This window comes from Lithobates pipiens, unplaced genomic scaffold (assembly GCF_037356315.1).
Source record: "Lithobates pipiens isolate NorthernLeopardFrog02 unplaced genomic scaffold, aLitPip1_a1.2 Scaffold_28, whole genome shotgun sequence".
In the NCBI taxonomy this organism is placed as follows: Eukaryota; Metazoa; Chordata; class Amphibia; order Anura; family Ranidae; genus Lithobates; species Lithobates pipiens.
The window spans coordinates 169,815,982-169,835,611 of record NW_027507789.1 but is presented as its reverse complement, the minus strand read 5'-3'; the positions used below and the strand labels follow the sequence as shown (position 1 = coordinate 169,835,611).

The 19,630-nt window shown below is 47.7% G+C and overlaps 1 protein-coding gene across 3 annotated transcripts in view; it reads left to right on the top strand.

The window, feature by feature from the left end:
• Nucleotides 1–6: 6 nt before the first annotated feature.
• The window catches only part of LOC143935777 (keratin, type I cytoskeletal 12-like), an 87,056-nt gene continuing 67,432 nt past the window's right edge, over nucleotides 7–19,630 (top strand). For all 3 annotated transcript variants that reach the window (XM_077459887.1, XM_077459886.1, XM_077459885.1), the window contains exon 1: nucleotides 7–474. In XM_077459887.1, the coding sequence (XP_077316013.1) occupies nucleotides 184–474 (291 nt within the window). In that variant the 5' untranslated portion in view covers nucleotides 7–183. The remainder of the gene's footprint in view (nucleotides 475–19,630) is intronic.

Sequence of the window (19,630 nt, the reverse complement as noted above, 5' to 3'; positions counted from 1 at the left end):
ATGTGAGCTGGCGGGCACGGTTCACTTCCCAAGCCCAATAACACACAGCTAAGATTGAGCAATGCCATTTCCTTCTCCGTTGGTGTTACTATGGAAGCTGTATAACCACTTCTGATCATGTCCTAAACTAGCAGGACTGCACTGCCAACTCCTGCTGGATTCTCTCGCCATAAACACGCCGTAATGTCACTCTGGCAAGTGGACGACTTAATCAGGGTACAATGCCAATGGCAAAACAACGGGCGCCGACTAAACCGTGGAAATAGGAATGCCCGTGGAGATTTTTACTGTCCCAATCAGAAGGACGTCTTAATCAATTTAAATGATCGCTTGGGGGCTTATCTGGAAAAGGTGCGGACACTGGAAGAAGCCAACCGACAGCTGGAGGAGAAGATCGAGAAGCTGTCCGAGAAACGGGCACTAGACCATGATCACAGCCGTTATCTGAGGACTATTGATGAGCTGGAAAGTCAGGTAAAATAATGAATTTTTGGTACTATTATTATTTTTTATTGATTAACTCTTGCAAAAAAAAAAAACCTTACATTAGGCCTCATACACATAGGGTTGTCACTTTTTTCTTCAAGTCAAACCCAAACACTTTTTTTTATACATATATTTTGCTAATAAATAAAATTTCTAATAATATAAAGTTAATAACAAGAGTCCCCCTTTACATCAGAGACCACAGAGTTCCCCTTTTACATCTAAACTCGCAGAGTTCCCTTTCACTGTAAGGGGAACTCTGCAGATTCTGATGGAAGGGAGAACTCTGGGGACTCTGACATAAGGGATGCTCGGGGACTCTGATTTAAGGGGGAACACTGAGAACTCTGATGTACGGTGAGGACTCGGATTTAAGGGGGAACACTGATCTAACCATAGGACTCTGATGTAAGGGGGAACACTGAGAACTCTGGTTACAACAGAGTTCTCCAGTGTTCCCCATTACATCAGAGTCCTCTCCATACATCAGAGTTCTCAGTGTTCCCCCTTAGATCAGAGTCCTCTGGTTACAACAGAGTTCTCAGTGTTCCCCATTACATCAGAGTCCCCTCCATACATCAGAGGACTCTGATGTAAGGGGGAACACTGAGAACTCTGATGTATGGAGAGCACTCTGATGTAAGGGGGAACACTGAGAACTCTGATGTATGGAGAGCACTCTGATGTAAGGGGGAACACTGAGAACTCTGATGTAACCAGAGGACTCTGATCTAAGGGGGGACACTGAGAACTCTGATTTATGGAGAGGAATCTGATGCAAGGGGGAACACTGAGAACTCTGATGTACGCAGAGGACTCTCATGTAAGGGGAAGCACTGAGAACTCTGATGTATGGAGAGGACTCTGATGTAAGGGGAAACACTGAGAACTCTGATGTAACCAGAGGACTCTGATGTAAGGGGGAACGCTGAGAACTCTGGTTACATCAGAGTCCTCTCCATACATCAGAGTTCTCAGTGTCCCCCCTTACATCAGAGTCCTCTGGTTACAACAGAGTTCTCAGTGTTCCCCATTACATCAGAGTCCTCTCCATACATCAGAGGACTCTGATCTAAGGGGAACACGGAGAACTCTGATGTATGGAGAGCACTCTGATGTAAGGGGGAACACTGAGAACTCTGATGTACGCAGAGGACTCTGATGTAAGGGGAAACACTGAGAACTCTGATGTAACCAGAGGACTCTGATGTAAGGGGGAACGCTGAGAACTCTGGTTACAACAGAGTTCTCAGTGTTCCCCATTACATCAGAGTCCTCTCCATACATCAGAGTTCTCAGTGTTCCCCCTTACATCAGAGTCCTCTCCATACATCAGAGTTCTCAGTGTTCCCCCTTACATCAGGGTTCCCAGAGCATCCCTTATGTCAGAGTCCCTATTCGTTGGATTTTTTCCAATGGATTTTGCCCCAAACTTGTCTTGCATACACACCGTCGCACAAAGTTGTCGGAAAATCCAATCGTTCAGAACGAGGTTAACGTAGAACACGTACGACAGGACTATAAAGAGGGAAGTAGCCGATAGCTTTTGTCTCATAATTTATTCTGAGCATGCGTGGCACTTTGTGCGTCGGAATTGTCTACACACGATCGGAATTTAAACAATCAGATTTTGTTGTCAGAAAATTTTAGATCCTGCTCTCAAACATTGTGTGTCGGAAAATCCGACGGAAAAAGTCCAGTGGAGCCACACACGATTGGATTTTCCGACAACACGATCCGATTGCACATTTTCCATCAGAAAGTCCGACCGCGTGTACAGGACTTAAGAGTGAAAGGGAACTCTGCAAGTTTGGATGTAAAGGGGAACTCTGTGGACTCTGATGTAAAGGGGGACTCTTGTTATTAACTTCATATGATTAGAAATGTTATTTAATAGCAAAATATATGTATAGTTTATAATATATATATATATATATATATATATATATATATATATATATATATATATATATATATAAATATACATATTTTTTTTTTTAGCTGTTGCCGATAAAAGGGTTGAGGTTTGACTTAAAGAAAAGGTGGCAACCCCAGTGTACAGCTGAAGCATACTTCAGCCTGCCATTGATTTTGACAAGCTGAAGGGTAGTGATGGCCGAACGGTTCGCCCGGCGGTCGTTTCGCGGCGAATTTCCGACTTTCGCCGTCCGCGGGTTCGAACGCCTTTTTCCGTCGTTCGCCCCGGCGGACTTACGTGTTTAATGTATACAAGAACTTTAACCTTTCGTGACACGTTTATCATGTGTTACAGGACAACCAATTGAGACATGACAGCTCATGGACACTTGGACATTCCCCCTAACCTATAAATACACCCGATCCGGTGGCCATTTTACATTCTTTCTTCTGTCACTGTAGGGAAAGGATCCTGTGTGGAGTAGGGACAGAGAAAACGCTAGCTATTTGGTACACAAAAGTTCTTTTCAGGACTGGTATAGGTGTTAGGTCAGCAGCCTGAGTTTCTTTTGTCAGTTTAGATAAAGGGACAGAGCGCTGTATGCTGCTATTTTAGGGACAGCTCAGCCAGATTAGTCTTTCTTCATCATCATCATCATCATCATCATTAGCTGTTACTATCAGGTCCACAAAAGAGCTGTTCCAGCTAATCGTTCCAGCCTACTCTTTTTTGCCAATTTGTATAGGGACAGGCAGGAAGCAGTGTGTCAGGCAGTGAGGATAATTTTAAAGACTTGCTGTTACTATTAGTTCCACAAAGGTTCTTTTCAGGACTGGTATCAGTGGTACGGTAATAGGCTTGTACACGTATAATATTCTTTCTTCCAAATATAGAAAGAATATTATACTTGACTGCTGCCCTTCTGCTGCAGTCTGCTAATCATTCACAACTCACTTGTTCCACAAAGCTCTTTATCAGGACTGGTAACTTGGTCTGTCTAGGGTGCTACGGTACATAGGCTTGGGTGCGGTACAGTCTGCTGTTCTGTAAGGACCGCTATCGGTCCACAATACATAGGGTTGCCGTGCACTACTGCTGACCGCTGCCCTATACTGCAGCAGTCCTTCAGCGGTATAGGGACTGACGCACAGTCTGCTAAACACTAATACACAACCTGCTTGGTCCACAAAAGTTCTTATAAGGACTGGTAACTTGGTATAGGGTGCTACGGTACATAGGCCTGAGTGCAGTACAGTCTGCTGTTCTGTAAGGACCGCTATCGGTCCACAATACATAGGGTTGCCGTGCACTACTGCTGACCGCTGCCCTATACTGCAGCAGTCCTTCATTGGTATAGGGACTGACGTACAGTCTGCTAATCACTAACACACAACCTGCTTGGTCCACAAAAGTTCTTATAAGGACTGGTAACTTGGTATAGGGTGCTACGGTACATAGGCCTGAGTGCAGTACAGTCTGCTGTTCTGTAAGGACCGCTATCGGTCCACAATACATAGGGTTGCCGTGCACTACTGCTGACCGCTGCCCTATACTGCAGCAGTCCTTCATTGGTATAGGGACTGACGTACAGTCTGCTAATCACTAACACACAACCTGCTTGGTCCACAAAAGTTCTTATAAGGACTGGTAACTTGGTATAGGGTGCTACGGTACATAGGCCTGAGTGCGTTACAGTCTGCTGTTCTGTAAGGACCGCTATCGGTCCACAATACATAGGGTTGCCGTGCACTACTGCTGACCGCTGCCCTATACTGCAGCAGTCCTTCAGCGGTATAGGGACTGACGCACAGTCTGCTAAACACTAACACACAACCTGCTTGGTCCACAAAAGTTTTTATAAGGACTGGTAACTTGGTATAGGGTGCTACGGTACATAGGCCTGAGTGCAGTACAGTCTGCTGTTCTGTAAGGACCGCTATCGGTCCACAATACATAGGGTTGCCGTGCACTACTGCTGACCGCTGCCCTATACTGCAGCAGTCCTTCATTGGTATAGGGACTGACGTACAGTCTGCTAATCACTAACACACAACCTGCTTGGTCCACAAAAGTTCTTATAAGGACTGGTAACTTGGTATAGGGTGCTACGGTACATAGGCCTGAGTGCGTTACAGTCTGCTGTTCTGTAAGGACCGCTATCGGTCCACAATACATAGGGTTGCCGTGCACTACTGCTGACCGCTGCCCTATACTGCAGCAGTCCTTCATTGGTATAGGGACTGACGTACAGTCTGCTAATCACTAACACACAACCTGCTTGTTCCACAAAAGTTCTTATAAGGACTGGTAACTTGGTATAGGGTGCTACGGTACATAGGCTTGAGTGCGGTACAGTCTGCTGTTCTGTAAGGACCGCTATCGGTCCACAATAGATAGGGTTGACGTGCACCACTGCTGACCGCTGCCCTATACTGCAGCAGTCCTTCAGCGGTATAGGGACTGACGTACAGTCTGCTAAACACTAATACACAACCTGCTTGGTCCACAAAAGTTCTTATAAGGACTGGTAACTTGGTATAGGGTGCTACGGTACATAGGCTTGAGTGCGGTACAGTCTGCTGTTCTGTAAGGACCGCTATCGGTCCACAATAGATAGGGTTGACGTGCACCACTGCTGACCGCTGCCCTATACTGCAGCAGTCCTTCAGCGGTATAGGGACTGACGTACAGTCTGCTAAACACTAATACACAACCTGCTTGGTCCACAAAAGTTCTTATAAGGACTGGTAACTTGGTATAGGGTGCTACGGTACATAGGCTTGAGTGCGGTACAGTCTGCTGTTCTGTAAGGACCGCTATCGGTCCACAATAGATAGGGTTGACGTGCACCACTGCTGACCGCTGCCCTATACTGCAGCAGTCCTTCAGCGGTATAGGGACTGACGTACAGTCTGCTAAACACTAATACACAACCTGCTTGGTCCACAAAAGTTCTTATAAGGACTGGTAACTTGGTATAGGGTGCTACGGTACATAGGCTTGAGTGCGGTACAGTCTGCTGTTCTGTAAGGACCGCTATCGGTCCACAATAGATAGGGTTGACGTGCACCACTGCTGACCGCTGCCCTATACTGCAGCAGTCCTTCAGCGGTATAGGGACTGACGTACAGTCTGCTAAACACTAATACACAACCTGCTTGGTCCACAAAAGTTCTTATAAGGACTGGTAACTTGGTATAGGGTGCTACGGTACATAGGCTTGAGTGCGGTACAGTCTGCTGTTCTGTAAGGACCGCTATCGGTCCACAATAGATAGGGTTGACGTGCACCACTGCTGACCGCTGCCCTATACTGCAGCAGTCCTTCAGCGGTATAGGGACTGACGTACAGTCTGCTAAACACTAATACACAACCTGCTTGGTCCACAAAAGTTCTTATAAGGACTGGTAACTTGGTATAGGGTGCTACGGTACATAGGCTTGAGTGCGGTACAGTCTGCTGTTCTGTAAGGACCGCTATCGGTCCACAATAGATAGGGTTGACGTGCACCACTGCTGACCGCTCACCTATACTGCAGCAGTCCTTCAGCGGTATAGGGACTGACGTACAGTCTGCTAATCACTAACACACAACCTGCTTGTTCCACAAAAGTTCTTATAAGGACTGGTAACTTGGTATAGGGTGCTACGGTACATAGGCTTGAGTGCGGTACAGTCTGCTGTTCTGTAAGGACCGCTATCGGTCCACAATAGATAGGGTTGACGTGCACCACTGCTGACCGCTGCCCTATACTGCAGCAGTCCTTCAGCGGTATAGGGACTGACGTACAGTCTGCTAAACACTAATACACAACCTGCTTGGTCCACAAAAGTTCTTATAAGGACTGGTAACTTGGTATAGGGTGCTACGGTACATAGGCTTGAGTGCGGTACAGTCTGCTGTTCTGTAAGGACCGCTATCGGTCCACAATAGATAGGGTTGACGTGCACCACTGCTGACCGCTGCCCTATACTGCAGCAGTCCTTCAGCGGTATAGGGACTGACGTACAGTCTGCTAAACACTAATACACAACCTGCTTGGTCCACAAAAGTTCTTATAAGGACTGGTAACTTGGTATAGGGTGCTACGGTACATAGGCTTGAGTGCGGTACAGTCTGCTGTTCTGTAAGGACCGCTATCGGTCCACAATAGATAGGGTTGACGTGCACCACTGCTGACCGCTCACCTATACTGCAGCAGTCCTTCAGCGGTATAGGGACTAAGAGTTTTGTCACAGGGTCATTTAAAAAATGACATGCAGAGGAAGAGGCAGGCCCTTCCGCAGGGGTGGTAGGGGTAGGGCAGGAGCAACAGGCTTGAGCCAAAGTGGGAAGTTGCAGAAGGTGCGTTCAATTACTTTAAAGGATGCACCAGACTTGGTTGAGTGGCTCGCTCAGCCTTACTCTTCTGCACCCTCCTCATCCTCTCGATCTGCACCCTCTTCTTCACTCTCTGCTATGTGCACCCCCAAAGACACTACCACCAACAACACGACCACCACCACCACCACCACATACCTTCCGCTTGAGTCACTGGAATTATTTTCCGATCCATATCAAGAGGACATTTCTGATGCGCAGCCACTCTTGGTATTGGATCAGGAAGAGGAGGTAGCAACAAGCGCTACTCAGCAGTCTGACGCCAGTACCCAGATCAGCCCAAGGAGGAGGTTGGTCCCCGGTGTTGCTGCCTACTCTACTTATAGCGGTGGGGAAGGTGACGTTGATGATGACGTGTCTAGTGATGTCACGTGGGTGCCCACAAGAGAGGAAGAGGAGGGGAGTTCAGAGGGAGATATGGACCAGCAGATAGGGAGGAGAAGCAGCAATGACTTACATTGCACAGCAGGGACAAAGCAGACTGCAAATGTATCAGGAGCGAGTCATCGACCATGTACGGTCACATCTGGCGCTCCCAGGACACCGGCACATGGCTCCGCAGTGTGGGCTTTTTTTAACGTGTCCGCTGCTGACAATAGCGTTGCCATCTGCAATCTTTGCAGTCAACGCGTTAGTCGCGGTAAGCCCAATACTCACCTAGGGACGACCGCCTTAAGAAGGCACATGAGCAGCCATCACCGAGCCCAGTGGGAGCAACGGAACACACAAAGCCACACTGCAGGCTCTCACCGTCCAGCCTCGTCTTCTACTTCTCCTTCTCCTCTCTCCTCACAATTGTCCTCCACTCCACCTTCCATCACGCCAAGCTCACATTTTTCTGCAAAAAGGCAGGCTTCCGTGGGCCTAATGTTTGAGCGTAAAAAAATGATGACGCCGGATAACCCTCTTGCCCAACGGTTGGCGGCTGGCTTGTCAGAACTCATAGCCCGCCAACTACTGCCATATAAACTGGTGGACTCGGAGGCCTTTCGCAAATTTGTGGCCATTGGAACACCACAATGGAAGGTCCCAGGAAGGAAGTATTTCTCAGAGAAGGGCATCCCAGAGCTATATGGCCATGTTCAGCGGCAAGTGAATGTATCTCTGGCACACAGTGTCGGTGCCAAGATACATCTGACCACAGACACGTGGTCTAGCAAACACGGGCAGGGAAGGTATATCAGTTTTACTGCCCACTGGGTGAACCTTCTGACGGCCGTCAAGCATGTAACCCGTGGCACCCGTGTAGATTTGGTTTTACCGCCACGGATTGCATGCAGGCCTGACTCTTCTTCTCCTCCTCCTACTCCATCCTCCTCCCTCTCCTCCTCAGCTGCCTCCTCCTTTTCCGCTGCTAGCGTCTCTTCCACTGCACCGCCCAAGCTCCCCAGAACCTATTCCACATGCCAGGTGAGACGTTGCCATGCCGTGCTGCGTCTGTTGTGCCTGGAAGCAAAGAGCCACACTGGCCCGGCACTCCTTTCAGCTTTGCGTTCACAGGCAGATGAGTGGCTAACACCGCTCAATTTGACAGTTGGTAAAGTGGTGTGTGACAACGGTGCCAATCTGCTTAGCGCATTGAAACAGGGCAAAATCACGCACGTGCCGTGCATGGCACACGTCTTAAACTTGGTCGTGCAGCGATTCCTTGTCAAATACCCTGGGGTCCAGGACATCTTGCGGCAGGCAAGGAAAATCTCGGCCCATTTCAGAAGATCTTACACGGCCATGGCTCGCCTTGCTGACATTCAGCGGCGACACCATCTGCCGGTCAGACGTCTTATTTGCGATTGCCCGACGCGATGGAACTCAACCTTCTATATGCTTGATAGGCTGCTCCAGCAGAAACGTGCAGTTAACGTCTACCTGTATGAACTCTGCGAAAGAAACGGTTCTGGGGAGCTGAGTTTTTTTTCACCGCGCCAGTGGCTGCTCATGCGCGACACATGCAGACTTCTGCGGCCATTTGAGGAGATCACCAAACTGGTCAGTCGCAGCCATGGCGCCATCAGTGACATGGTACCTTATGCCTTCTTTCTGGAGCGTGCATTGCGTCGTGTCATTGATCAGGCTGTGGAGGAGCAGGAGCGGGAAGATGAGGAAGTCGCAATGCTGGATGAATTCCCAGGGGGGGCTACTCTATCTGAGACAAGTCAACAACAGGAGTCTGATGAGGAGTCAGAGGAGGATGGTGCCGGGGCGGATGAGCAGGAGCAAGAAGAGCATGCTTTAAACCTTTCTGGGATCCCTGTTGTGCGAGGATGGGGAGAGGAGAATGAAGAGGACGACATTATCCTGGATGATGAGCAGGAGCCAGGCCACCACACCGCTTCCACTTTAGTGCAAATGGGGGCCTTCATGCTCCAGTGTTTTAATAGGGACCCCCGTATAAAAAGCATGAGGGTCAAGGACCAGTACTGGGTGGCAACGTACTTAGACCCCCGGTACAAACACAAAATGGCGGAAATGTTACCGCCGTCGCAGAGGGCTGTCAGAATGCAGCACTTCCAGGCCTTGCTTCGAGAAATGCTGCATTCTGCTTTTGCGTGCGCTGGCAGAGGAGCAATTCCCACTCCCAGAGAAGGATTTGCGGGTACCAATCCAACAGCGCCTGCAAGAAGAGGCCGGTTTGAAGATGTGTTGGTGACTTCGGATATGAGGTCATTCTTTCAGCCGACCCATCGACAGGTGTCATCCGGATCCAGCATCAGGGAACGCCTAGACCGTCAGGTGTCCGACTACATTGGGTTAACGGCCGATGTGGACGCTCTGAGGAGTGATGAACCCCTAGACTACTGGGTGGGCAGGCTTGACCTCTGGCCAGAGCTTGCCCAATTTGCAATCGAACTGTTGGCTTGCCCCTCATCCAGTGTCCTGTCCGAAAGGACGTTCAGCGCAGCAGGGGGGATTGTGACCGATAAGCGTACTCGCCTAGCTCACCACAGTGTTAACTACCTCACATTTCTAAAAATGAATGAGGCATGGATCTCGGAGGAATTCAACACATGTGATCAGTAGACCATGTATATGTCTATAAACAATTTTTGGAATCAAGCACACAGACCTTCTTAATTCATTTGGCTCACTTCCCTGACCCAAAAAAGCACACCGTACTATATGCCCCTACCCTCCTCTTTGAAGAGGTTGAGCGGTGTCATATTTCTACTGGGGCTGCTTATTATGAGGGGTTCCCACCATCCCTGTGCTGTGCTGACTTCCTCCTGGGTGTTCTTATTATGAGGGGCTCCCACCATCCCTGTGCTGTGCTGACTTCCTCCTGGGGGTTCTTATTATGAGGGGATCACACCATCCCTGTGCTGTGCTGACTTCCTCCTGGGGCTGCTTACGGTGCTGCTGTCAGCGCTGTATGTCACGGAGCTGCTGTCAGCGCTGTATGTCACGGAGCTGCTGTCAGCGCTGTATGTCACGGAGCTGCTGTCAGCGCTGTATGTCACGGAGCTGCTGTCAGCGCTGTATGTCACGGAGCTGCTGTCAGCGCTGTATGTCACGGAGCTGCTGTCAGCGCTGTATGTCACGGAGCTGCTGTCAGCGCTGTATGTCACGGAGCTGCTGTCAGCGCTGTATGTCACGGAGCTGCTGTCAGCGCTGTATGTCACGGTGCTGCTGTCAGCGCTGTATGTCACGGAGCTGCTGTCAGCGCTGTATGTCACGGAGCTGCTGTCAGTGCTGTATGTCACGGAGCTGCTGTCAGCGCTGTATGTCACGGAGCTGCTGTCAGCGCTGTATGTCACGGAGCTGCTGTCAGCGCTGTATGTCACGGTGCTGCTGTCAGCGCTGTATGTCACGGAGCTGCTGTCAGCGCTGTATGTCACGGAGCTGCTGTCAGCGCTGTATGTCACGGAGCTGCTGTCAGCGCTGTATGTCACGGAGCTGCTGTCAGCGCTGTATGTCACGGAGCTGCTGTCAGCGCTGTATGTCACGGTGCTGATGTCAGTGCTCTGTATTACGGTGCTGCTGTCAGTGCTCTGTATCTCCTGCACCCTCTTGTTTGCCTACCCTGGTCCCTGACCTTCCCTCTCCTCCATTGCCTTCATTAGCTCCATAGTCCTGAATTGTCAGAACAATTTCCCAAATAAAAAAAAAATGCTTGTAGTTATCGATCCCAAATTCACCTCATACATGTATTATGCTATTGTCCAGGTGGTGGGACTACGTGCTACCCCCTAATAATTACCCCGTGGCCGCAAATTCGACCTAAAGGTTTGCGAAATTCGCCTCCCATTGAAGTCAATGGAGCCCGCGGCGAACGGTCGTTTTCGCGAACGTTTGTGTCCGTTCGCGTTTCGCGTTCGCGAAACGTCCCGTCGGAAGTTCGTCCATCACTACTGAAGGGTACAAGCCTCACCTGTGCCCTCCTGGTGCTGAATAACTTCTGTATTTTATGATGTAAGGGCACATAGGTCTGTGTGCATGTGGCCTAAGGCAACATTTTGTTTACCATTTTTGGATACAGGGTGAAGTGTGAAGTTTTTATTGCTTGTACAGAAAGTCTAATGTGAATTGTGAATGCAATTTAGGATTGGAATTTACTAAAACCGGTGCAGAAAAAAATCTGGAGCAGTTGTGCATAGCAATCAATCAGCTTCTAACTTTCATTTGTACACTTAAGCTTTGAAAATGAGAGCTAGAAGCTGATTGGTTGCCATGCCCAGATTGCCTTTGCTCCAGTCTTAGAAAATTGGCATCTGAGAGTCCAACAAAAAAACATAAAATATCTGGTTTGCTGTTTAGGCCGGGATCATGTCTGTGCAAATTGGATACAGTTTTCACTGCATCCAATTCGCACGACATGCGAGCGTGACCGGCTCTCAACACAGCTCCGGGGCGGCCACGGTGCGGATTCCAAAAGGGTGCTGTGCAAACTTCTGACCTGAACCGGTGAACCCCAGGCTGGAAACCACGGCCTCACATATGTAAACCCGGCTTCAATGTATTTTTATGTTATAAAACACCATGGGCAATACACATTTTATTAACCGCTTGCCTACTGGGCACTTTTACCCCCTCCTGCCCAGGCCAATTTTCAGCTTTCCGTGCTGTCACACTTTGAATGACATTTGCACAGTTATGCACCACTGTACCCATATGAAATTGTTAGAGGGGTTTTTTTCACACAAATTGAACTTACTTTTGATATTTCTGAATTTCTTTTTTATTTTTTGCTAAACAAATGATAAAAGACCAAACATTTAATAAAAAAAAAAGTTTTTCTGTTATAAAATTTAGCAAACAGGAAATTTTCACCTTCACTGATGTGCACTGATGAGGCTGTACTGATGGGTGCTAAAAGGTAGCACTGATAAGCACTGATAGGCTGCACTGATGGGCAATGATTAGGTGGAACTGGTGGACACTGATGAGGCGGTACTGATATGCAGCACTGATAAGGCAGCACTAGTGGGCACTGCTGAGGAGACACTGATATGTGGCACTGATAGGCAGCACTGATGGGCACTGATCAGGCAGCACTACTGGGTACTGCCGAGGAGCACTGATATGCGGCACTGATGAGGGGGCACTGAAGAGGAGGCACTGATATGCGGCACTGATTGGCACTGATAGGCAGTACTGATGGGCACTGATCAGGCGGCACAACTGGGTACTGCTGAGGAGGCACTGATGGGCACTGAAGAGGAGGCACTGATATGTATCACTGATTGACACTGATAGGCAGTACTGATGGGCACTGATCAGATGGCACTACTGGGTACTGCTGAGGAGGCACTGATATGCGGCACTGATGAGGAGGCACTGAAGAGGAGGCACTGATATGCGGCACTGATAGGCAGCACTAATGGGCACTGATCAGGCGGCAATACCGGGTACTGCTTAGGAGGCACTGATAAGCGGCACTGGTGGGCACTGATGAGGATGCACTGATATGTGGCACTGATAGGCAGCACTGATGGGCATTGTTGGGTACTAATTATCAGTTCCCTGATTATCAGTTCAGACCCCTTTTACACTAGCCGGCTACTGGTTGTCTCCTCTCCTCACATAAAGACAACCTTGCCGATAACCGGAAAGTGTGTTTACATCATGATCAGCTGTGATTGGACATAGCTGATCACATGGTAAAGAGCTACTGTGATTGGCTCTTTACCCAAATCTGTGATCAGCTGTGGCCGAAGAGAGGTGCGTGGTTTTGGAAGGATTTTAATAGATGCCCCCCAGAATTGGATGACTGGAAGTTGCCGTCATTCGCCCATAGCGTGGTCGGCAAGTGGTCAACATTTTGTTTCCTTGGTCTGCCAGTCTCACTAGATCTTCCATATCTGGACTTTGAATTCTGGGTAGCCTAGTTTAGGGGCACCTGGTCTGTGTTGAAAGCAGCTTCACCAGAGCCTTTGCACCCCATTAACATCTGACTGAACCTCTTCAACTATGAATTATTCATAAGTCCAGCATCTCAATTGAAGATGTTACAGGTTTCTATTGGTTCACCCTCTGTGTTTGTCCTGGAGATCATTATGACCAGGACAACAAGTGATGGGAAGTCCATATGTTTTTTGGTTACATGAAGCTGGAGAAAGGCAAATCTTCCATTAGGAAAAGTTGATTTGCCTTCACTTTGAAGAGATTTCCTCTCACTTCCTGTTGTATCTCTGCAGCAGGAATTGAAGAGATATCTACCCAACAAGACAAAGACCACAGCATGGTCAGTATACCTGTCAGCATAGGCCAGTAATATAGAAAATAAAAAAACAGCATTTTCTACAATGCTCACCTGCAATCCGTAGCTGTACGTTTTCACTTTTTTATATAGCGGAAGTATGTACCAGTTTCTGACGGTAGCCGCTCCAACTTCGACTCTGCTCACCTAGGCAAGCAGAGCGTAAATTTGTTCCCCACAGGCTGTAGGTCTATTCATAAAGAGCAGCACGACTCACGCATGCACAGTGGGGAGACGACTGTGACAAGCAGGAAGTCACATCCACCTTCCCACAAGCAAGATGGCAGTGCCGGAGACCTGTGGACCGGATAATGACCTGCCCTCCTTCCCTTTCAACAGTGGAATAGACAACAGCTGTGAAGGAGATGGCTGATTCATAGCTGCAGCTCGGCTGTGAGCACTTTCTTGAAACAAGCAATGGCAAGAGGAATGCTTAAGAAGGGGGCCACTGCATTCCTCTTACCGATGCTAACTAAGGTTAAAATAGCACATGTACTTTGTCACATTGGGGACTTACCTATTTAACCACTTCAGGTCCGGAAGGTTTACCCCCCTTTATGACCAGGCCATTTTTTGTGATACAGAACTGCGTTATTTTAACTGACAATTGCGCGGTCAAAGACACAAATGTAAATAAATATTCACACTGAAGACTGAAAAAAAAATTGCGCGGTCATGCGATACTGTACCTAAAAAAAAAAAAAAAAAGTACTGTATTTATCGGCGTATAACACACACTTTTTCCCCCATGCCAATCCCCTGCTGATCTGCGCTGTCTGTGGAGCACCGCCAACATTTACAGAGTGTGCTGTGTACTCGGCTCCACTTGCAGTCACGCCCAGTCTCACCTCCTAGCCTTTACATCCCGCCATTGGACCGGTGTTGTGTCTATCATAGGAGCCGGGCCAAGAGGCGGGACGGGGGTGTTACTGTGAGCGGAGCTAAGTACACTCGGCTCGGTCTATGTCGGCGGCGAGAGGAGCCAAAGATCTCAGCAACGGGGGCGGCGGAACTAAAAATATGCTGCAATTTTGGGGAAGGCTGCAGATGGGCAGTGGAAGGCTGCAGGTGGACAGTGGAAGGCTGCAGGTGGACAGTGGAAGGCTGCAGGTGGACAGTGGAAGGAGACAGTGGAAGGCTGCAGGTGGACAGTGGAAGGAGACAGTGGAAGGCTGCAGGTGGACAGTGGAAGGCTGCAGGTGGACAGTGGAAGGCTGCAGGTGGACAGCGGAAGGCTGCAGGTGGACAGCGGAAGGCTGCAGGTGGACAGTGGAAGGAGACAGTGGAAGGCTGCAGGTGGACAGTGGAAGGAGACAGTGGAAGGCTGCAGATGGACAGTGGAAGGAGACAGTGGAAGGCTGCATATGGACAGTGGAAGGAGACAGTGGAAGGCTGCAGGTGGACAGTGGAATTCGGCAGGTGGACAGTGGAATTCGGCAGGTGGACAGTGGAATTCGGCAGGTGGACAGTGGAAGGCTGCAGGTGGACAGTGGAAGGCTGCAGGTGGACAGTGGAAGGAGACAGTGGAAGGCTGCAGTGGACAGTGGAAGGCTGCAGTGGACAGTGGAAGGCTGCAGATGGACAGTGTGCAAGGCTGCATTAACGGGCATTTAAAATGTAAGGTTTTTTTTTTCCTTAAACTTGCCTCCTAAACTTGGGGTGCGTGTTATACGCCGATAAATACGGTATATACTTTTCTACCCATATGTAGAGGTTTCTTTTGGTAGAATTTGATCACCTCTGCCGTTTTTATTTTTTGCGCTATAAACAAAAAAAGACTGTACATTTTGAAAAAAAATAAAAAAAACAATATTTTTTCTGTTCTGCTTTAAATCCTATCTAATAAAAAAAATTTAAAGAATCGAATTTCTTCGTAAATTTAGGCCAATATGTATTCTGCTACATATTTTTGGTAAACAAATCCCAATAAATATATATTGATTGGTTTGTGCAAAAGTTATAGTGTCTACAAACTATGAGATATACAGTGCCTTGAAAAAGTACTCATTCAATGAGTTTTCTCTGTATTAGCCGACAATTCATTCATTCATTGATCAAAAAAAAAAAAAAGCGTGGGGGTTCCCCTAAATTCAATTACTAGGCCCTTCAGGTCTGATATGGATATTAAGGGGAACCCCGCATCAAATTAAAAAAAAAATTGACGTGGGGGTCCCCCTAAAAATCCATACCAGACCCTTTATCCGAGCACGCAACCTGGCAGGCCGCAGAAAAAGAGGGGGGGACGAGAGAGCGGCCCCCCTCCCTCCTGAACCGTACCAGGCCACATACCCTCAACATTGGGAGGATGCTTTGGGGGTCTGTGACCCCTCAAAGCACCTTGTCCCCATGTTGATGAGGACAAGGGCCTCATCCTCACAACCCTGGCCGGTGGTTGTGAGGGTCTGCGGGCGGGGGGCTTATCAGAATCTGTTTGACATGGTAAGGGGCTACAAAAGTACCCCTACCATTTCACAAAGAAAGTGTCAAAATGGTTAAATAAGACAAACACACTTTTGAAAAATTCCTTTATTAAAAATAAAAAAAATAAAAAAAAGATTCCAGCGGTGCTAATCCACTCTTGCTATCCAGCGATGGATGATCATATCCAGCGACGGGGGATCTCTCAGTCCAGCGCTGTCCATACATCCGTCTTCTGTCTCCACTGCAGAGACTGCGGAGATCCCAGCGCTGACGTTTCTTATATTAGGAGGGCGGGGCCACCCGTCACCTGACCCCGCCCCTCTGACGCTGGAGAGGGAAGCCAGGGGTTCCCCAGTGACATCAGAGGGGGCGGGGTCACCCATACGTCACTGGGGAACCCCTGGCTTCCCTCTCCAGCGTCAGAGGGGCGGGGTCAGGTGACGGGTGGCCCCGCCCTCCTAATATAAGAAACGTCAGCGCTGGGATCTCCGCAGTCTCCGCAGTGGAGACAGAAGACGGGTGTATGGACAACGCTGGACTGAGAGATCCCCCATTGCTGGATATGATCATCCATCGCTGGACCACGGAGATCCGTCGCTGGATAGCAAGAGTGGATTAGCACCGCTGGAATCTTTTTTTTATTTTTAATAAAGGAATTTTTCAAAAGTGTGTTTGTCTTATTTAACCATTTTGACACTTTCTTTGTGAAATGGTAGGGGTACTTTTGTACCCCCTTACCATTTAAAACAGGGGGGGGGCGGGATATGGGGGTCCCCTTGTTAAAGGGGGCTTCCAGATTCTGATAAGCCCCCCGCCCGCAGACCCTCACAACCACCGGCCAGGGTTGTGAGGATGAGGCCCTTGTCCTCATCAACATGGGGACAAGGTGCTTTGAGGGGTCACAGACCCCCAAAGCATCCTCCCAATGTTGAGGGTATGTGGCCTGGTACAGTTCAGGAGGGAGGGGGGCCGCCTGCCAGGTTGCGTGCTCGGATAAAGGGTCTGGTATGGATTTTTAGGGGGACCCCCACGTCAATTTTTTTTTTTTAATTTGACACGGGGTTCCCCTTAATATCCATGTCAGACCTGAAGGGCCTGGTAATTGAATTTAGGGGAACCCCCACGCTTTTTTTATTTTTTTTATCAATGAATGATTGAATTGTCGGCTAATACAGAGAAAACTCATTGAATGTTCTCTGTATTACGGGGAGCCGACAATTTAGCCGCAAGTGATTTTAAAAGACTGTTTCCTGCACAAATGACACTTTGTGCAGGGACAGTTCTAAGCACGAGAAACATGCGCCCCTTCACAGGCATACTATAGATACCCCCCAGCTATGAAATTTAAAGGAATATTACACTTTTATTGTTTCACTTTAATCATTATTAAAATCACTGCTCCTGAAAAACGGCCGTTTTTAAAACTTTTTTTTGCATTGATCCATGTCCCCTGGGGCAGGTCCCGGGTCCCCAAACACTTTTTAGGACAGTAACCTGCATATTACCCTTTAAAATTAGCACTTTAGATTTCTCCCATAGACTTGTATAGGGTGTTCCGGCTTTTCGAATTTGCTGCGAACAGCCCAAATTGTTCACTGTTCGCTAAACAGGTGAACAGGCAATGTTCGAGTAGAACATGAGTTCGACTCGAACTCGAAGCTCATCCCTACACCTTGAAATTTTCAACATTTTGTCACGTTACAACCAAAAACATCAATGTAGTTTATTGGGATTTTATGTGATAAACCAACACAAAGTGACACCTCATTGTGAAGTAGAAGGAAAATGATAAATGGTTTTCCAAATTTTTTACAAATAAATATCTGAAAAGTGTAGCGTGCATTTGTATTCAGCCCCCTTTACTCTTATACTCCTAACTACAGTCTAGTGGAACCAATTGCCTTCAGAAGTCACCTAATTAGTAGAGTCCACCTGTGTGTAATTTAATCTCAGTATAAATACAGCTGTTCTGTGAAGCCCTCAGAGGTTTGTTGAAGAAGCTTAGTGAACAAACAGCATCATGAAGGCCAAGGAACCCACCAGACAGGTCAGGAGTAAAGTTGTGGAGAAGTTTAAAGCAGGGTTAGGTTATAAAAAAAATATCCAAAGCTTTGAACATCTCACGGAGCACTGTTCAATCCATCATCTGAAAATGGAAAGAGTACGGCACAACTGAAAACTACCAAGACATGGCCGTTTACCTAAACTGACAGGCTGGGCAAGGAGGGCATTAATCAGAGAAGCAGCCAAGAGGCCCATGGTAACTCTGGAGGAGCTGCAGAGATCCACAGCTCAAGTGGGAGAATCTGACCACAGGACAACTATTAGTCATGTACTCCACAAATCTGGCCTTTATGGTAGTGACAAGAAGAAAGCCATTGTTGAAAGAAGGCCATAATAAGTCCCATTTTCCAAAATTTAACTTTTTGGCCTTAAAGCAAAATACTATGTATGGTGGAAAACCATCCACACCGTGAAACATGGTGGTGGCAGCATTATGTTGTGGAGATTCTTTTCTTCAGCAGGGACAGGGAAGCTGGTCAGAGTTAATGGGAAGATGGATGGAGCCAAATACAGGGCAATTTTAGAAGAAAACCAGTTAGAGTCTGCAAAATACTTGAGACCGGGGCAGGGGTTCACATTCCAGCAGGACAACAACCCTAAACATACAACCAGATCTACAATGGAATAGTTTAGATCAAAGCATATTCATGTGTTAGAATGGCCCAATCAAAGTCCTGACCTAAATCCAATTGAGAATCTGTGGCAAGACTTGAAAATTGCTGTTCACAGACGCTCTCCATCCAATCCGACAGAGCTTGAGCTATTTTGCAAAGAAGAATAGGCAAAGCCGGTGAAGAGATACCCAAAAAGACTTGCAACTGTAACTGCAGAAAAAGATGGTTCTATAAAGAATTGATTTGGGGGTAGGGGGATAAATACAAATGCACGCCACACTTTTTACATATTTATTTGTAAAAAAAAATTAAAACGCTTTATGATTTTCCTTCCACTTCACAATTATGTGCGACTTTGTGTTGGTCTAACACATAAAATCCCAATAAAATACATTTACGTTTTTGGTTGTAATATGACAAAATGTGTTAAATTTCAATTGGTATGAATACTTTTTCAAGGCACTGTATTTATGGAGTTTTTATTTATTTATTTATTTTTACTAGTAACGGCGGGGATCAGCGACTTATGGCGGGACTGCAAAATTGTGGCGGACAAATTGGACACTAATGCCACGTACACACGACCGGACTTTTTGACAGCAAAGGTCCGGCCGATTCATTCGATCGTGTGTGGGCTTCATCGGACCTTTGCTGTCTAAAAAATCAGATGGACTTTAGGAATATAACATGTTTCAAATTTTCCCGCCGGAACCAGTTCCTATCAAGAAATCCGTTTGCGAGTATGCTAGTCCGGACGGACAAAAACCGACGCGAGGGCAGCTATTGGCTACTGGCTATGAACTTCCTTATTCTAGTTCGGTCGTACGTCATCACGTTCGAATCCGTCTGACTTTGATGTGCTTGTGTGTGTCCAAGTCCGTTTGTTCGGAAAGTCCGTCTGAACTCCACTGAAAGTCCATCGGGAAGACCATTGGAGCTAGTCTGCCGGAAAGTCGGGTCGTGTGTACGCAGCATAAGTGAAACTTTTTGGGGACCAGTGACATTGGCTGAGACGGGGTAAACATCAGGGGCGATCAAAAGGTTAAATGTGTA